At 35.0% G+C, this 16,377-nt stretch overlaps 1 protein-coding gene across 4 annotated transcripts in view; it reads left to right on the top strand.

Moving 5' to 3' along the window:
- faf (ubiquitin carboxyl-terminal hydrolase-like faf) overlaps positions 1–16,377 on the top strand; it is a 1,099,079-nt gene that overhangs the window by 831,644 nt on the left and 251,058 nt on the right. For all 4 annotated transcript variants that reach the window (XM_090401226.1, XM_090401227.1, XM_090401224.1 and 1 more), the window contains one exon: positions 6,008–6,186. In XM_090401226.1, coding sequence (XP_090257352.1) covers positions 6,008–6,186 — 179 coding nt within the window. The remainder of the gene's footprint in view (positions 1–6,007; positions 6,187–16,377) is intronic.

Below are 16,377 nucleotides of genomic sequence, written 5' to 3'. Positions count from 1 at the left end.
GGAGGGAGGTCACCTTAGATATGGGGTAAATAAAAGTTGAGTGTTTATTTTATTTTATTTATTTATTTTTATTTAATTTTTTTTTTTTTGCAATTTAAGATCAGAAATTGCATTTTTGAGTAATCCTTTAATACAGTATTTTCTTTTGAGAGTAATGTAGTATTAACACAAGATGAGAGCATAGAAATACCTATGATGAGATTTCTTTTATGAGGCATAAAAACTTGCATAAGAGTTTATTTTCTTGGCAGTATCTGGAGACGTTCCAAAATAAGGCTTCATGTTGGTACTTGTCTGAGGGATGGCTTATTTCCCTTTTTAGGGATAAGCTTAGTTTTTCTGTAGCTTTTTAGATATAAGCTTGTTTCCAGTTTGTATCAATGATACAGGATAGATTGTTGTAATTCTAGAATGATCAAGAATAAAACTTTCTTGACACCTTTTTGAAAAATTTTGAGGAAACAAGTTAGTCAGATTGTCACTATATATACTGTACTTTATAGTATAGTATTAAAGTTGCTTTTATATAGTGCGCGCACACACACACACACACACACACACACACACTACCTGAAGATGATCTTGGTATAAAGGTTAAAATGTAGAGGGCATTTTTGGTTTTATTTAAAGTTATTTAACTCGAAACTGTAATTTTACCCATAAGTCTGGTATGACTGTTGCTCACCATTCATTCATGCTGAAAGTAAGGACCCAATGTGAATGGATAGCACTTCCACTCTACACCCAACATGTGAAGAGCAGAAGGCTATCTATTTAGCCATTCAGGCTCACAATGCCAGTATGAGAGCTGGTTTCCTGTAAATGATTATCAGGCATCCTAAATTGTGATAGTTATGTGCCAATTCTTCTGACGATATTTGTTCTTTTCATTGTGTTTTACCCAGAAATTACAGATTTAGATTTCAGTACAGTTAATTCTGTGGAATGCAATTTAAATTTAAAGCTGTTATCATTCAAGAGATGTCTAATTTATAGTCTTCTATACCTTCTTTGAGTTGTAGACCTTTGTATTTTGGAAATTTTCCAAATGATGGATTTCATAAGGCCAAGATGTCCAGTTTGCTGCCAGTGTGGATACTGAATGGATATTTGTTTCCAGTAAAAGCCATAATGTTGCTGTACTTACTCAAGGAATAGCTTGTTGCATAGGCCAGAGGCACATCCTCTTGCATTTGGAGACATAATTCTTAGAGCCTTTTAATTAAATAAACTCATCACATTTTTTCTTTGCAATTAAGTTCTTTATTAGACCTCAATACTACTTCCTCTGTGTGTAACAGAGGAAGTAGTATCTACTTGAAAGTTCACATTTTGCTGGCCTGATTGGCTGAGTGTAGGTATCATACCCACTCTCTTATCCACATCAACCAGGAGGCCAGGTTGGAATCCACAAACATCCTGCATGGATGTTTGTGGTTATTTCCTTTCGGTGGAAGATGCATTTTTTTTAAGAGTAAAGGCTTACAGTAAAAATCTGCTTTTTTTGTTGTTCAGTGAGGAATAAAATCAATGGGAAAAACAAAATATACATGATCTTCCTAGTTGGAAGTGTCAGCTTGAATGTTTTGCCTTGGAAAATTCCATGACCAACCATTGCATCAATTGCTGTTTTGTGCTCATCAACGAGCATTTTTGGTGCCCATCTTGCACATGATTCATGATACTGCAAGTGTTCCATAAAAAGTTCTATGTAGTAAAGATGGAGAAATGTGTGAGAAATATACGCAACTCAGATATGGTGTATCTTCTGTTTTCTTATTCTTCTCATTCACCTCGTCAAGCAGATTTGTAGTGATTAACGATGGGTGGCCAGTTCACTCCTCATCGTGCACATTCATCCTCTCTTCACCGAACATCCTACACTGTCTTCTTACCATTCCCTCCCTCTTTGTATATTCTCCATACACTTCACTAACCTGCCAAGAAATTTCAACCAGGCAAACATTTCTGGCATTAACAAATTTCATCACTCACTATATCTATCACAACTGGTGTGATTTTTGCTTTTCTTCCTCATTTTACAACACAATGACAAACTTATAAACACAGAGTGATAACTGCACAGTGTTGTCCATCACGTACTTCTTTACTCATGTGATATCACTGAACAGGCATATTCACACTCCTCCAACTTGCATAATCAGAACTTAGTTTCTGGATGCAACCAAAATAAAATCCCTGCCATACCATCTCATGTGGCCAATTATTTTTTGTCAACAGTGGGAAACTTTGTCTAGTACCTGTCACAATGTCATGTATCCTTTTGGTTTGCAAATAAAAGCATTTATACAAGCTCTGAACATCTGAGGATAGCCTTTACTGCATGGCCATAGCACAACTGCATTTCATTGTGAATCTTCTCCTTATGAAGATTAATGAAACATTCTTCTCCTCCTTGTCTACCAGCAGCTCTTTCACACAGAGCAGATACTGATTATGTACTTGTCTATACAGACAGTTCAAAATCAGTGGGTCTAGTGGGTCTTTCCAGACAGCATAATATTTAATCAGATCCCACCAGAATGCCACCAACTATACTCCATGCAATAGAGCTTACATTAAATTACATAAAAATATAAATGCTACCAGAAGTGTATTATTTATGCTGATTCAAGAAGCTGTCATCAGACACTTAGAAATCTGGTTACCAACAACATCTAGTGCTCCTGCAGATCCATCATTCATTCTATCAGATAAAGAGGCTCCATCTAGATGTTTGCCTATGTTGGATCAAGAGAAATGAAGCTGCATATATTACAGCTAGGTCAGCTCTTCCCCTAAGATACCATCATCTATCCCATACATGTATTAGCAGACAAAAATTAATATCTCAGTGGCAAACACCATGGAATAGAGCGAATAATAACAAGCTATACTAGATTAAGCTTGAAATTAAACTATAGCAGTCTCTACATCTTACACACACACGCACACACACACACACACACACACACACACACACACACACACACACACACACACACACACACACACACACACACACACACACACACACACACACATTATTGAGGAGTGATGACATGCCTATATATCTTCTTCTTCCTTTTCATATTTTCATATATTGTGCAGGGTGATTCTAAATTATTGTCAGGATTTCCATGAAATATAATTTACAAGCCAGAAACAATAACAATGAAGCTTACAAAATATGAAAGTGTAAATCGCAAAAGTTTTATTATCTATATAATCAGTTTTGCAGAATGCTAAACAACTCCAACATGTATGCTTTTCGTGGTACGTAAGATGTCCAAGCAATAATCAATTTGCCAGCAAAAGGTTGGTCAATTGGTAGAGCTTCTGCTACTAATGGCTCACGCAAAAAGTTAAGCAAGTTTGAGTGTGGTTAGTAGTTGGAAGGGATTAATCATTTAATGCTGTTGGCACACTCTGCCTCGATGAGTCTTTGGACTCCCTGGAGGTGTCACATAATAATAACAATAATTTCTCTCCAAGTGTTCTCCATCATTTGCAGTGTAACTGTTTCTATCATAGCAACAATTCTGGTCTTCAGTTCATCGAGGGAGGTCATAGGGATCTGGTAAATAATGTCCTTCATGTATTCCAACAGGAAGAAATCAAGCAGCATAATGTTCAGGTGAGCACAGAGGCCACAGAATCCGTCCACCATGCCTAACCCAGGAAAATGCATGTCAAGAAATTCCTGGACAATGAGAGTCTAATGTGGCAGTGCTCCATCTTGCTTGAACAGGTTGCTTCATCACTAAATATCCATCTCCAAAGGTAATTTTCATGAGCTTCGACTTTTGACAAAATGTCTTGCACAAATTGGAAATAGTGGGGTTTATCATCCAGCTGTAAAGCCTGCACGATCTGTAGTTTGTAGGCATGAAGTTGAGGGTTGTTATGAACAACCTCCCCAACAGTTGTTTGTGGTATACCTAACTGCAAAGAAGCTTGTCTAGTTGATTTTTGTGGGTTTCGATACTTCTCAATGCTTTTTCTGGGACAGGGTGGGGGTCCGAGGCGCTTGAGTGCTCTGGTGCTGAACACTAACAGTTTCTTGAAATTGCTTTAACCATGGTCACATAGCATTATCTGAATGTGGATATTTTCTGTACTGAGTTCTGTAACAACATTGCATCGTGATAATGGACTTTGTTTCAAAAAACCAAAGTACGCACATTGCTTTCTCTTAAACAATTGCCATTTTAAAGTATGATGTCATATTATCTCCCAGGCATGAATGCAGTGAGTACAGTGTTGCTAAATAAAACTTTGCACTTTCCAGTTTGAAAATTATAGGCAACGAAAACCATGACAATAATTTAGAATTCCCTATATCACTGTTCAAAATGGAGGATGATGGAATTGTTCCCAGCTGAAGGTGGAAAGAAGTTGTTGTGTTATGCTGGCTGTGTGGGAGACAGGCGTTATCATGAATCAAAACAACTCCCCTGGTAAGCATGCCACGTCATTTATTCTGGATCACACGATGCAGTTTCTTAAGGGTTTGGCAGTACATACTCACGTTTATTGTGGAGCCTTGACCTGGAGTCTACAAGCGAAATTCCTTGTCTGTCCCAAAACACAGTGCACATGATTTTCTTGAGTAGTGATGAGGTGTGCCTCCACTCCATGGACTGTTGTTTGGATTCAGGGGTTGCATGCAATACCCAAGTCTCGTCCCCGGTAACAAGTCTGCTCAGGAAAGCATCGCCATCCTCATGGTAGCATGTCAAGAATTCCAATGCACTGCCCAGCCAATTCACTTGTGTTGTTCTGTAATCAACTTCTGCACCCGCAGTGCACACGGTTTCTGATAATTCAGTTTCTCCAACACATTTCATGAAGACATGAACGTGAAACTTCTGGAAATTGCAGTGAGAGTGACGTCATAGTGAATCCCCTATTCTGTTGAATCTTCTCTTCAACTGAACACACCACATCATCAGTCACTAAAGATGGTCGCCCGCTTCGTTCATCATCGTGCACACCTGTCCTTCCTTCATTAAAAAGTCTTATCCATCTTCGTACCATTGAATCACTCATTGTGTATTCCCTATAAACTCAAATTATTGTGGTTTATAGAGAACATATGAATATATATGAACATATGAATTTCAGCTACTTTAGCGTTCCTTGCATTCAAGAAACGGATAACTGATCTAATTTCACATGTGATGGGTGATTTGATTTTACATGCAGCAGGCAATTCAATTTTCTTAGACATTATAAACACACACCAAGAAGTATACATGCTGCAAGAATGTCTGAAAATGGCACCAACACCTTGCTAAGGAATCAACAAACTCGGCAGGCATGTGCACCATTGCGATCGCAGTGCTGCAGTGAAAATATTTAAAAACTGAACGTATTTCCTGGATGTCCCTCGTACATCCTGTAAGGATATATGCTTTGCATTATGGGATACCAAAGCAAGTGATGTGAAGTCGTACACCTTTAACACGAGCTGCCTCAGCACCTGAAAATATTTCAGGTGCAAACTTGTTTGCTTACATTTGGATAAAGGATTAAACCAAGTATATAATTTCTTGGTATCTTTAATGTATAGTATAACCAAGTGGAAACACTTTCAATCACTGTTTGTGATTTCATCAGCTGGACATGAGAACACAAAACATAGCAATAGTTTTGTCTTATCTGTTAGGACCACTAGAGGTGCACATGTGAAGATATATCTCAAAGCACTGAGATTTGATACATTTTATGCATTTGTGAGTGAAAATTTCATTACAATATTTGTTAATTTAAAATATATTATATCATTTGGTTATGGACAGTAATTTTGTTGGATACCCTGTATTAGTTTAAGATAGTTGTAATGTAAGCAGCCAGAAGATTCTTAACTATTAGCTAGCCATGTAAGCTAAGTGGTCTAGTATTGATATAAAAATATTATCATAGTTATTTCCACTTTATGTTTTACACACACAGCACATGCATTTACTGTTTAACATTTTCCCCCCCCCCCCTCTTGTTTTAGCCAACAACAAGCATGCCGCTGTTAAGATGCCAGTTGCTATTGAAAATAGTATTCGTAGGCAAAATATAAGATTTATGCACAACAGGAATCAGTTTAGTGTTGAATACTTTCACTTTATGAAACGATTGATCACCTGTAATGCCCCTTTTGTCACCTTGCAGCCTGACCAGGAAAAATTGGTGAGTTGCTTTATGCTTATGGGTTATATTAAATATGCTACACAATTATTAAGGAAGTATGTTGAATTCAAAATAGTCATGTCTTATAGGATTAATTTATTATTGTTCTGTAATTAATTTGAAAAACATGTAGTAATGTAATATATTTGAGTTTGTCTTTTATTTAATATTTACTAATGTTACTGTGCCTTTGTAACATATATCTATACTGCTTTCTACTCCTCTGTAAAATATCTCTGTTTCTTTAATCTTGTCTATCGATGTCCTTATATCTATCTATTTCTTCTGACTTGTCTTCCATATTTTCATTTGTTAACTTTATTATATTTTATCCTTATCTGTTACCTTTCTATATAGTCAGTTAATCTTAATTCCTTTTCTCTACTTTCAGCATATTAAGATTATTCATCAGACAATTAATTCTATGTATCAAACAACTATCATTTTTTCTCAAAGCTGAGCATCAAAATTTAAACATCACATAGAACAACTCTCAGGCATGTTATAAGCATCAAATACGTAACTCACCAAACAATTAATTCTGTATATAATCAAATAACTATCAAATACTTGAGATTTCTGGAAATTTATTTGATTATTCCAGACTGCACCACTAGAAATCATAAGAAATTAAATATACCTCCAGTAAAGCACCTCTATACAGTTAATTACAGTCGTGGCTAACTCCTAACATAAAGTTCGTACCAAGGTTTAATTTCTTTCCTGCTTACAGGATTGGATTTATTTGGGAACAGCGCAGTTGCTAAAAAGATCAGACAGCACACTTCTTATAAATAAAACAAACATATTTATTCACACTTAAATGATGTTACTATCATTTCCTCTCAAGGCTAAGTATCAAAATTAAAACATCACATAGGACAACTCATAGTCATGTTATAAACATCAAAGACGTAAATCATCAGACAATTAATTCTATGTATCAAACAACTATCATTTTTTCTCAAAGCTGAGCATCAAAATTTAAACATCACATAGAACAACTCTCAGGCATGTTATAAGCATCAAATACGTAACTCACCAAACAATTAATTCTGTATATAATCAAATAACTATCAGCCCATTTTACAATCTAGGAATTATCATGCTTTGACTAATAAAAATCTCCAATTCTGACTTTCACAAAAAGAATGTAACACTCACTTAGCAATCAACCTTTCACACCTTTGCAATTCTAAATTCTATAATTTTCTTATCAGCTCTTTGGAACCATTTCCATGTAATACAACGCAAGCTTAAACTTTCATTAACATCTTTTCAATTATTCTAAAAGCAGATTTACTTTATACTAATTAGTTTTCAATATATTACATCTTTCAATCCTATGAATTCAGTCTATCCAAAACAGTCCTTCACATCATAAATTAAGAGAAAGTTTTCGACAAAAAAATTCAACTCACATTAATTCTTTTATAGCACAATTGCACTTTAATCATATCTTCTCTTCGGGCTTATTCTGGATCCCCCTCTATTGTTACGGCTTGCTCTATCGCTTCAGATGCATCACGGACACCGTGTTCTCTTCTGGAATTACTCACAAGGCTGGAGCACGATCTTTGGACATAGGTTCATCTTGGTCCTGGGCCGCTGGTCACTCTGAGGTTTCACCTCCGATTACCCTCCATGACTTCATCCGGGATCGTACGTAGTCCATGGATCGACTCCCCTCTTTTCTCCTGGCATCACATCTCTCCAATTCGATTCCCCTTAGTCCATTCCTGACCTTTTTATTTTGCCTCTCTGGACACCCTGCGTTAAGTTTCTTAGACCCCAAATATTCCCGTGCAAACTTTGAACTAAAGTCTGAGATCCCTGTGTCTATCACATGCTAACTCCTTTCCTTCTAGAAGGTTCCGACTTCTATCTCCCTGAAGTGTAGTTTAATCCCTTTTTCAGCATAGCGTAACAGCTTCTGATGTATAGTGCCCCCCCCCCCCTCTGCTATCGACCTTGGTGGCAGTGTCGGACTGCTTTGGTTACAGTGGGTTTCCTTTTTACCCTATACCAAGTGATACATCAAATATATTTCGAAACTCTAAGGTAATTTCCCCTAAACTTCTATTTTTAGATACCTGTTTACTTTATTTTTGCATGTGTAATTCCTCTGGGTTCTCTACAGATGGGCATTTTCTATTACTCATGTAGGTATGTAGGTAATTCTAACATTCTTCTGCTCTCTAAGGGATTTTCTTTTGAAATACACACTCATATATTTTCTATCTACAGTAGCATGTAAATTTTTCTGGACTAATTTTATATGGACTGATATTATTGTTTACATCACTTATATACAAGTTTATAATTCTTTGAATTTCAGATGTGACTCCTGTAAAATCGATGCACTTAAACATTGTAAGAATTATGATGTTGCATCGAATTTTACAGTAATCCCAACCAATTTTTAGTTCTTAACAAACGAGTAATGGTGTGTGTGTGTGTGTGTGTGTGTGTGTGTGTGTGTGTGTGTGTGTGTGTGTGTGTGTGTGGATGGATGGTCTGTATTCAAATTGAAATAGAATTAAATAGACCCACAGCAGGATTAAAGTTCAGAAGCACAGATATTTCATTATATATCCCATATAGTATCATGGTTGTGGAAGAACTGTGAAGATTATTTATAGATGCCACTGCCTGTCTGCTAAGTATTCAAAACAATACACCATTACTAAAATGTGCACTGTATAAAAATTTGAATGTTGGATGCATATAAAACTGTGAACTTAAAACTTCTAGCAAAATATTTGGCTTAAAGGTAAACCTGAATAACTTACAAAGTCATTGCTATGTATAACCAAAAATAATAAAAATCAATTATTATGAAATTGAATGAGTGAATCATTATATCATCTTAATGTAGTGGATATCAGCAGATCAAAATACTATGGGAAAAAAATCCTAAAATGAATGATGTTTTAATGGTTTCATATGCAGCGGTTATTTAAAAGCCTTTTCCATATTCCAGAATGGAAAAGCTGCAGGAGGATGGAGTTATAGCTGAACTTCTGAAAGCAGGTGGAGAAATGATCTACAAAATCTTAGCAAAACTATTTACCTTATGTCTGAATAAAAACTATGCACCAAGAACATGGAAGAAGCCAACCTAATTCTGATACATAAAAAAGGTGAAGTAGAAGACTTGATGAACTACCGACCCATGTCTACTATCGCTGGTTTACAAAGTGTTTACACAAAAGTCTTAGCTCGTAGGCTTTGTATGACCTAGCACAACCAAAAGAACAAGCAGGCTTTCAAAGTGGATTTAGTACAATGGACCATATTCAAGTTGTATAACAGATTATTGAATGGTGTAATGAATATCAGTTACCATTATGTCTTGGTTTTGTGTGGCAGTGGGCTGGGCATATTGCTTGAAGACAAGATCAGCGATGGATTAAAGAAGTACTGGATTGGATTCCATAAGAAGAAAAGTGGCCACACCGTTAACCTAAATCACAATGGATTGATGATATATCAGATTTGCAGGAGTGACATGGGAAAGAAGAGCCATGGATAGACAAACTTGGAGTAATCTTGGAAAAGCCTTCATCCAGCAGTGGATTGACAATGGCTGATGATGATGATTTAAAAGCCATTTACCTCTATTTCTAGAAATGAAAGTTTTTAACCAGTTCATTTTACTCATATTGGAATGTGGCTATGAAACATGAGCATTATATGTAAAGGAAACCCAAATATTAAGAATAACACAGTCTGGTATTGAAAGATGTGCTCTATTGCATGATCAGATTGGAAAAGAAATACTTGAATAAGAAATCGAACCCAAATCCTCTGACATAATAGAGTGAAGTGAATATCTTTTGTGCTTGTGCAGGTACCTTGATTGAAGACAAGACCAGTGGTGGACAAAAAAAAAGTACTGGATTGGACTGGATGCCATTAGAAATAAAATGCCCACGATGCCAACAATCATGATAGATTTATGAAATTGCCATTGCTGAAGCAATATAGGGAAGATGGGCTATTGAATGACAAACTTGAGTTATTCAGTAGGAAAAGAGGCTTTCATCCAGCAGTGGATCAATGATGATATAAATTAGTCATTAAACTAATTCTAGTCTTACTGGGATTGTTTTTATGGTATCTATTAATTCTGTTTTAAAACAAACATAAATTATGGCCATATATAGATATAGTACCAGAGTTTCTGTAAGCATATAGATTGCCCATTTTGTTTTCAGCTAATTTTTTTTTATTCTGTTTGTTTTCATGAATAAATTTACACTGTATTATAATTATGTAATTTTCAGTGAAATTTTACTCTCCTTTTTTGAGATGTTTCAAGGTTCTGATTAGCAATAATATAAATGGCACTGTTAATTCCTGAATACATTTCTTCCTATTAACTTCACTTCATATCTTATATATCTCCATTTCATTGATCTATTATTTTATCTCTCCTCCCCACTCCCAACCCCCCAAAACCTTTGCTATATACAGAATCTCTCCATTGAAAATTATCTTAAAACAGAGTTCTCATTAAAAAAATAATAATAATTATTATTATAAAAATAAAATTCTTAAAAAGATTTGACATCCTAATTTCCAATTTTTCTTTCAGTCAGACTGTCTACATGGGTGCAATGGAACAAAACATATTATAATATAATAAGGAGGGGGGAGCGTAATTGAAACATTTGAGTTTGTAAGAGGTTGTTTACTGAGTTAATGTGGAAAAGCTTTTTCAAATATGTGTGTGGGAAGGATAAAACAAGGACTATATCATGGAAACTGTATAAGGAGGGTATGAGCAAGGGCATAAGGAACAAATTCTTTGCATGGGGAGTGGTTGGTGAGTGGATATGCGTTCTATGTAATGCTGTGTGCCTCCCACAATGAGTCTTGTTTTTTAGTGGAGGTCTGGTGTTGATAATAATACAATTTAGAATGTTCATATTATTATTATTATTGGCAACTCCAAGGAGTCCTTAGACTCATCAAGGGAGGCCCTTAACATCATGTCAAGAACTATTCAGCATTTGCACAATATCTATCATACTTTGCTCTGAACTCATTCACAGTCATGGCACCCACAACAGACTCTGGCAGCTTATTCCACTCATTCATCACTCTCCAAGTAAAAAACCTAGTTCTAACACCATTGCTCAGTTTCCATGGATGGACCCTAGTTGTCCCACCACCACACTTGCTCTGAAAAATTTCCTCTGAATTAATCTTGTAAAAATTCCCCTCAGTAATTTGAATGTCTCTATCATATCATCCCTTTTCTGCCTATCATTCCATAGACCAGCTACCATCTTGGTCACTCGCCTCTGGATCCTCTCTACCTCCTCCCATCACCAAGAAACCATGGCACCCAGATCTGCACACAGTAGTCAAGATGAGGTCTTATCAAGGCTCGGTAAAATGGAACAATAACCTTTTGTTTCTGCTTGTCAAAGTATTCTTCAGTAATCAAGTGATCTGATGAGCTGATTTAGCCATTTTTGCTATGTGTCCCCTAAACTTCAACTCCCTATCTACCAACACTCCCAAATCTCTGGCTTCATCAATTTCCTGGAGTAGAGTTCCACCAATGCAGTATACTGCTGCTAATCTTTTCACCCCAAAATGCATAACCTTACACTTTGCCACATTGAACTGACATCCATTCTACTTAGCCCAGTCTGCCAATCTATCCAAATCATCCGGCAAAATTTTGACAACATGTCTATTCATTATTTCTCTACCCAACTTTGCAGCACCGGCAAATAACTGAACAGATCCTTTCCTATATCATTAATGAACAAATTAAATAGCAGTGGTCCAAGAACAGAACCATACAGCATACCACTCGTCACAGGCCTCCTTTTGGACTCTACTCCTGAATAAACTACTCTCTGGTATCTCTCCATCAACCACCCTCCTATCCATCTCACCAACCCTATAATCCATCCCCATGTACTGCAGTTTACTGATTAGAATTCCATGTGGTATCCTGTCAAAGGCCTTTGCAAAGTCCAGCAGTATTGCTGTAAAACCATTACCCTTATCTAATTCAGCCGTCATCGTTGTCGCCACTATACTATACTAGCGAATCTGGATTTGGCTACTTTTCAGGAGAACAACAAAAAATAAAAGTTTCATTCTTGAATTAAAAATCAACACCTTTAAGTTTTGGGATTTACTGTTGCAATTATTATTACTTTAACACTCCTTTTAACATATTGATGTTAAAAGATGTGGAAAAAATATATTCCAATTTTGATTGAAATTTCATTTAAATCTGGTCATTTTTATTTTAAAGATGTAAAGATGAAATTACAATCATAAAAATAAAAATTTATTAGAAAAATAAATTATTTTCATCTCAGTGTTGGGACTGTCTTCAAAAGTATATGCAAAATAAGTTTATGACATAGTATTCAGCAGTTATGTTTGCTAACAATAAGATGAACATATCTGCTATTGGAGGGAGGGGGGTTGGAAACATAATAAACATGAGAAGAAAATTTTGAGCTGAATATTACTTAAAAAGTTACAAAATTAGATAAATTAACCCAACAGAAATAAGTCACTGAAATGTGGGTATTGTTAGGTATAAAAATGTATTAAAATTTTTAGAATTGTAATACTTTATTTTTAAAAAATATATATATATACATACATACTCAGGTCTCTTTTTATGCATATCTTTTTTTATGCGGTTTTAAAGTTATGCACCGCATAACGTGTAAGAAGTGAGTGTCCATGAAGGTTAATTTTGCATGTGAGTAAGTGCTTGTCTTTTCATTATCGTAAGTCTGAATTTTTCTAATTTCTATTTTAAAGATTTAATTTGGCCCAATGGAGAAAAAAAAAGCACCAAAGAAAAGCAATTTCTTTGGAAATGAAAATTGCAATTTTAGATCGCTTAGCAAAACGAGAGGGATCTACGGTGATTGGTAAACATTTTAATTTAGGCGAATCTACTACATGAGCAATTAAAAAGAATAAAGTCACAATAAGAAAATCTGTCATTTCTGGCGCAATACTCAGTGCCAAATTATCATCGTACTCAAGACATGCTTTATTAGAAAAAACGAAACGAGCACTCATAATTTGGATTTAAGAATTAACTCAAAGAAGAATTCCTATAAGTGGTTATAAATAGAAAGCTCTTTGATTTTATGACCAGATGAAGCAATTGGAGCCATCTATTTCCGCTTCCCAGGCTGATAAAGAATTTTCGGCTAGCAAAGGATGGCTAACCGGGTTTTTAAAAAGTAATGCACTTCATAATATGAAGATTACAGGCGAGGTTGCAGCAGCAGATGAAGAAGCAGCCAAAAAATTTCAAGAGAAGTTAGCCAAAATTATTGAAGGTGGTGGATATTGTCCCGATCAAGTGTTTAATACTGACAAAACAGGATTGTTTTGGAAGAATATGCCTAGTTGAACTTACATCGCAAAGTCTGAGGAAAAAAGCAAGTGGGTTTAAAGCAAGCAAAGATCAAGTAATGTTGTTACTTTGTATCAATGCATCAGGGGATTGAATGTTGAAACCCCTCCTAGTAAATCTATCTCTACGACCATGTGCTCTAAAAGGCAAAGATCTAAAAACAGCTGCCGGTACATTGGTTGGCTAATACAAAGGCCTGGGTAACAACTGCTGTATTTACTGAATGGTTCAATAATTGCTTTGTACCAGAAGTGGAAACATATATGAAGCAAAAAGCTCTCGATTTTAAAGTTTTATTAATTGTTGACAATGCACTAAGTCATCCACATTTAGAACATCCAAATGTGCAGGTAGTGTATTTTCCACCCAATACAACAAGCATTATTCAGCCATTAGATCAAGGCATAATTGCTGCTTTTAAAAAATATTACGTTAAGCACAATTTTCAATTTATATTGGATAAACTAGAAAATGAATCATTAACAGTAATGATGTTTGGAAAAAATTTTCTATTTTGGACTGCTTAAATCATGTTGCATCTGCTATTGCTGAAATAAGACCACAAACTTTAAATGCCTGCTGGAAAGCAGCTTGGCCTGGATGTGTTGCAAACAAAGCAACCATTCAAACATCTACATTATCAGCTGAAATCATTACTTTGGCACATGAAATTGGTGGAGAAGGTTTTGATACATTTAGCCAGAATGATGTAGATGAATTGCTTGTGGATAATGCCTTAAGTGACTATGATATTATTGGATATCGATTAACTTTAGATATTTTCGAAGATCCAGAAAACGATAGTGAAGCGTAAGAAAAACTTGTCCCCCTGACTGCAAATATAATTCAAGAAGGTCTTAAATTGGAAAATCATTTTCTTGTTAATGACACAAATTCTGAACGAGCCTTTAAATTCCAATCTGAACTGAAAAACTGTATGTCTGGATATCGCAAGCTGTATAAAAAATTAGTAACATCATCATCACAAAGTTTAATAACTGATTACATTGTCAGAAGAAAAAAATCAGCACAGAACGAGGGTGAAACTAATTCTGTTTGTGAAGAACCATTGCTTTTATCATACAGATCTGATGCACTGACTATCTCTTCTGGTGATGATGATTTCACACCAGTTTGCAAATGTTGCCGAATATTGTCTAATAGCGATGATAATTCTGATGAAAAAATGTAAAAAAAAAAATTGTTACTTTTCAATAAAATTAAATGAATAAAGCTTTAAAATAAACTTAGCCATTCTTTTTTTCCTGAATTTTTATGAACTTTTTTTATGCGATTTTAGATTTATTTTAATTCTTTGCTTCAGTCTTATGCGGTTTTAGAAAATTATGGAACGTATCCCTAAGTTTTCAATGTAAGCTAGGTCTTTTTTGTGCGATTTTTTATATGCGGTTTTTTGTGGAATGTATCTATCGCATAAAAAGAGATCCGACCATGTGTGTGTATATGTATATGTATGTATATATATATATATATATATATATATATATATCAAAAAATGAGAATTATAATAAACTGAAAAGCTATATTCTATATTCAGATACAAATAAACATTAAAACTCTTTACGGTCACTGCTCCTTGAGCACTTAGAAGTACATGTTTCAGGGAAGAAGTATACTTGTACAGATATCTATTATATCTTATTGCAGTATGCTTTTTTTACATATATAAAGTTTAACTTTTATTTTGGTAATTAGTTGTAAATTGATTCTAAAATTTATGTTGAATAAATATTATAAAAAAATCATGAGTGAGTTTAAGACAATGTGCACTGAAAGCATGGCTTGTTAAAACTTTTGGTCAGAGATATTCACACTGTGATCTGCAGAGCACAGTTTTAAATTAGTTAATAAGCCATGCTTTCAGTGCTCATTGTCTTGAACTCACTCATGATTGATATTTGAACCAAGAGTTCTACATTTGGTATCAGATGAGGAAGAACTTAAATGTCAAATTTAGATCTTGGTACTATCAACATATATTATTACCAGAACTTTCAAAAATAAAGATATTTCTGAATATCTTAATTGCTAGGTGAAGTATATAATTGAAAAAATAACAGAGTAATATCTTGATGAATATTCCAGGCACTTTTTGAATTATGTTTGTTGGAGTATGGTGTGATAGAGGATGAGATAAGATCATTAACCAAATTCTTGAAATATTAAGGTCGTTGGATTATTTAGATTGGGAAACTGGATAATGACCTTGCGTTGCTTCCCTAGACTATATTTGATAAGATGTATTGTTAGGTTCCTTTCCATTCAGTGCTGTGGTTAGGGTCAGTTGTATGTTTCAGTATACTTGATTTTTCTTGGTTATAGACATTGATCTGTCGTGTCTTTTGATTCTCCTGTCTCATCTCAAATATAGATCCTTCTGTTTTGCCAATATAGTGAATACAGTGGATGAAACATACCAATTGCCAGAAGGTTTCACACCTTATTATTAAATTATTCTGGTTAGAAAAAGGTTGTTGGAAGTTTTTTCACTTGGTTATACTATAAATTAAAGATACCAAGAAATTATATCATCATCATCATCATTATCAAATTCCTGCCATGTACCCTCAAGGGGTGTACAGGATATGACAGTACTACATGAAAAAATTACATCATTACTAACTTCCTATCTACAATTTTCCTCCAAATCAGTCTGTTACTTTTCAAGACTCCAATATTATCAGATCTTATATTTCTGTCGTCTAAGGCACTTTGTACCGTATCAATCCACCTATATCTTGGTCTTTTTC

The sequence above is a fragment of the Typopeltis vanoorti genome, chromosome 12 (assembly GCF_054136105.1).
Source record: "Typopeltis vanoorti isolate ZY-2024b chromosome 12, IOZ_Tvanoo_1.0, whole genome shotgun sequence".
Lineage (NCBI taxonomy): Eukaryota > Metazoa > Arthropoda > Arachnida > Uropygi > Thelyphonidae > Typopeltis > Typopeltis vanoorti.
This window is presented reverse-complemented; position numbering and strand designations above follow the sequence as displayed.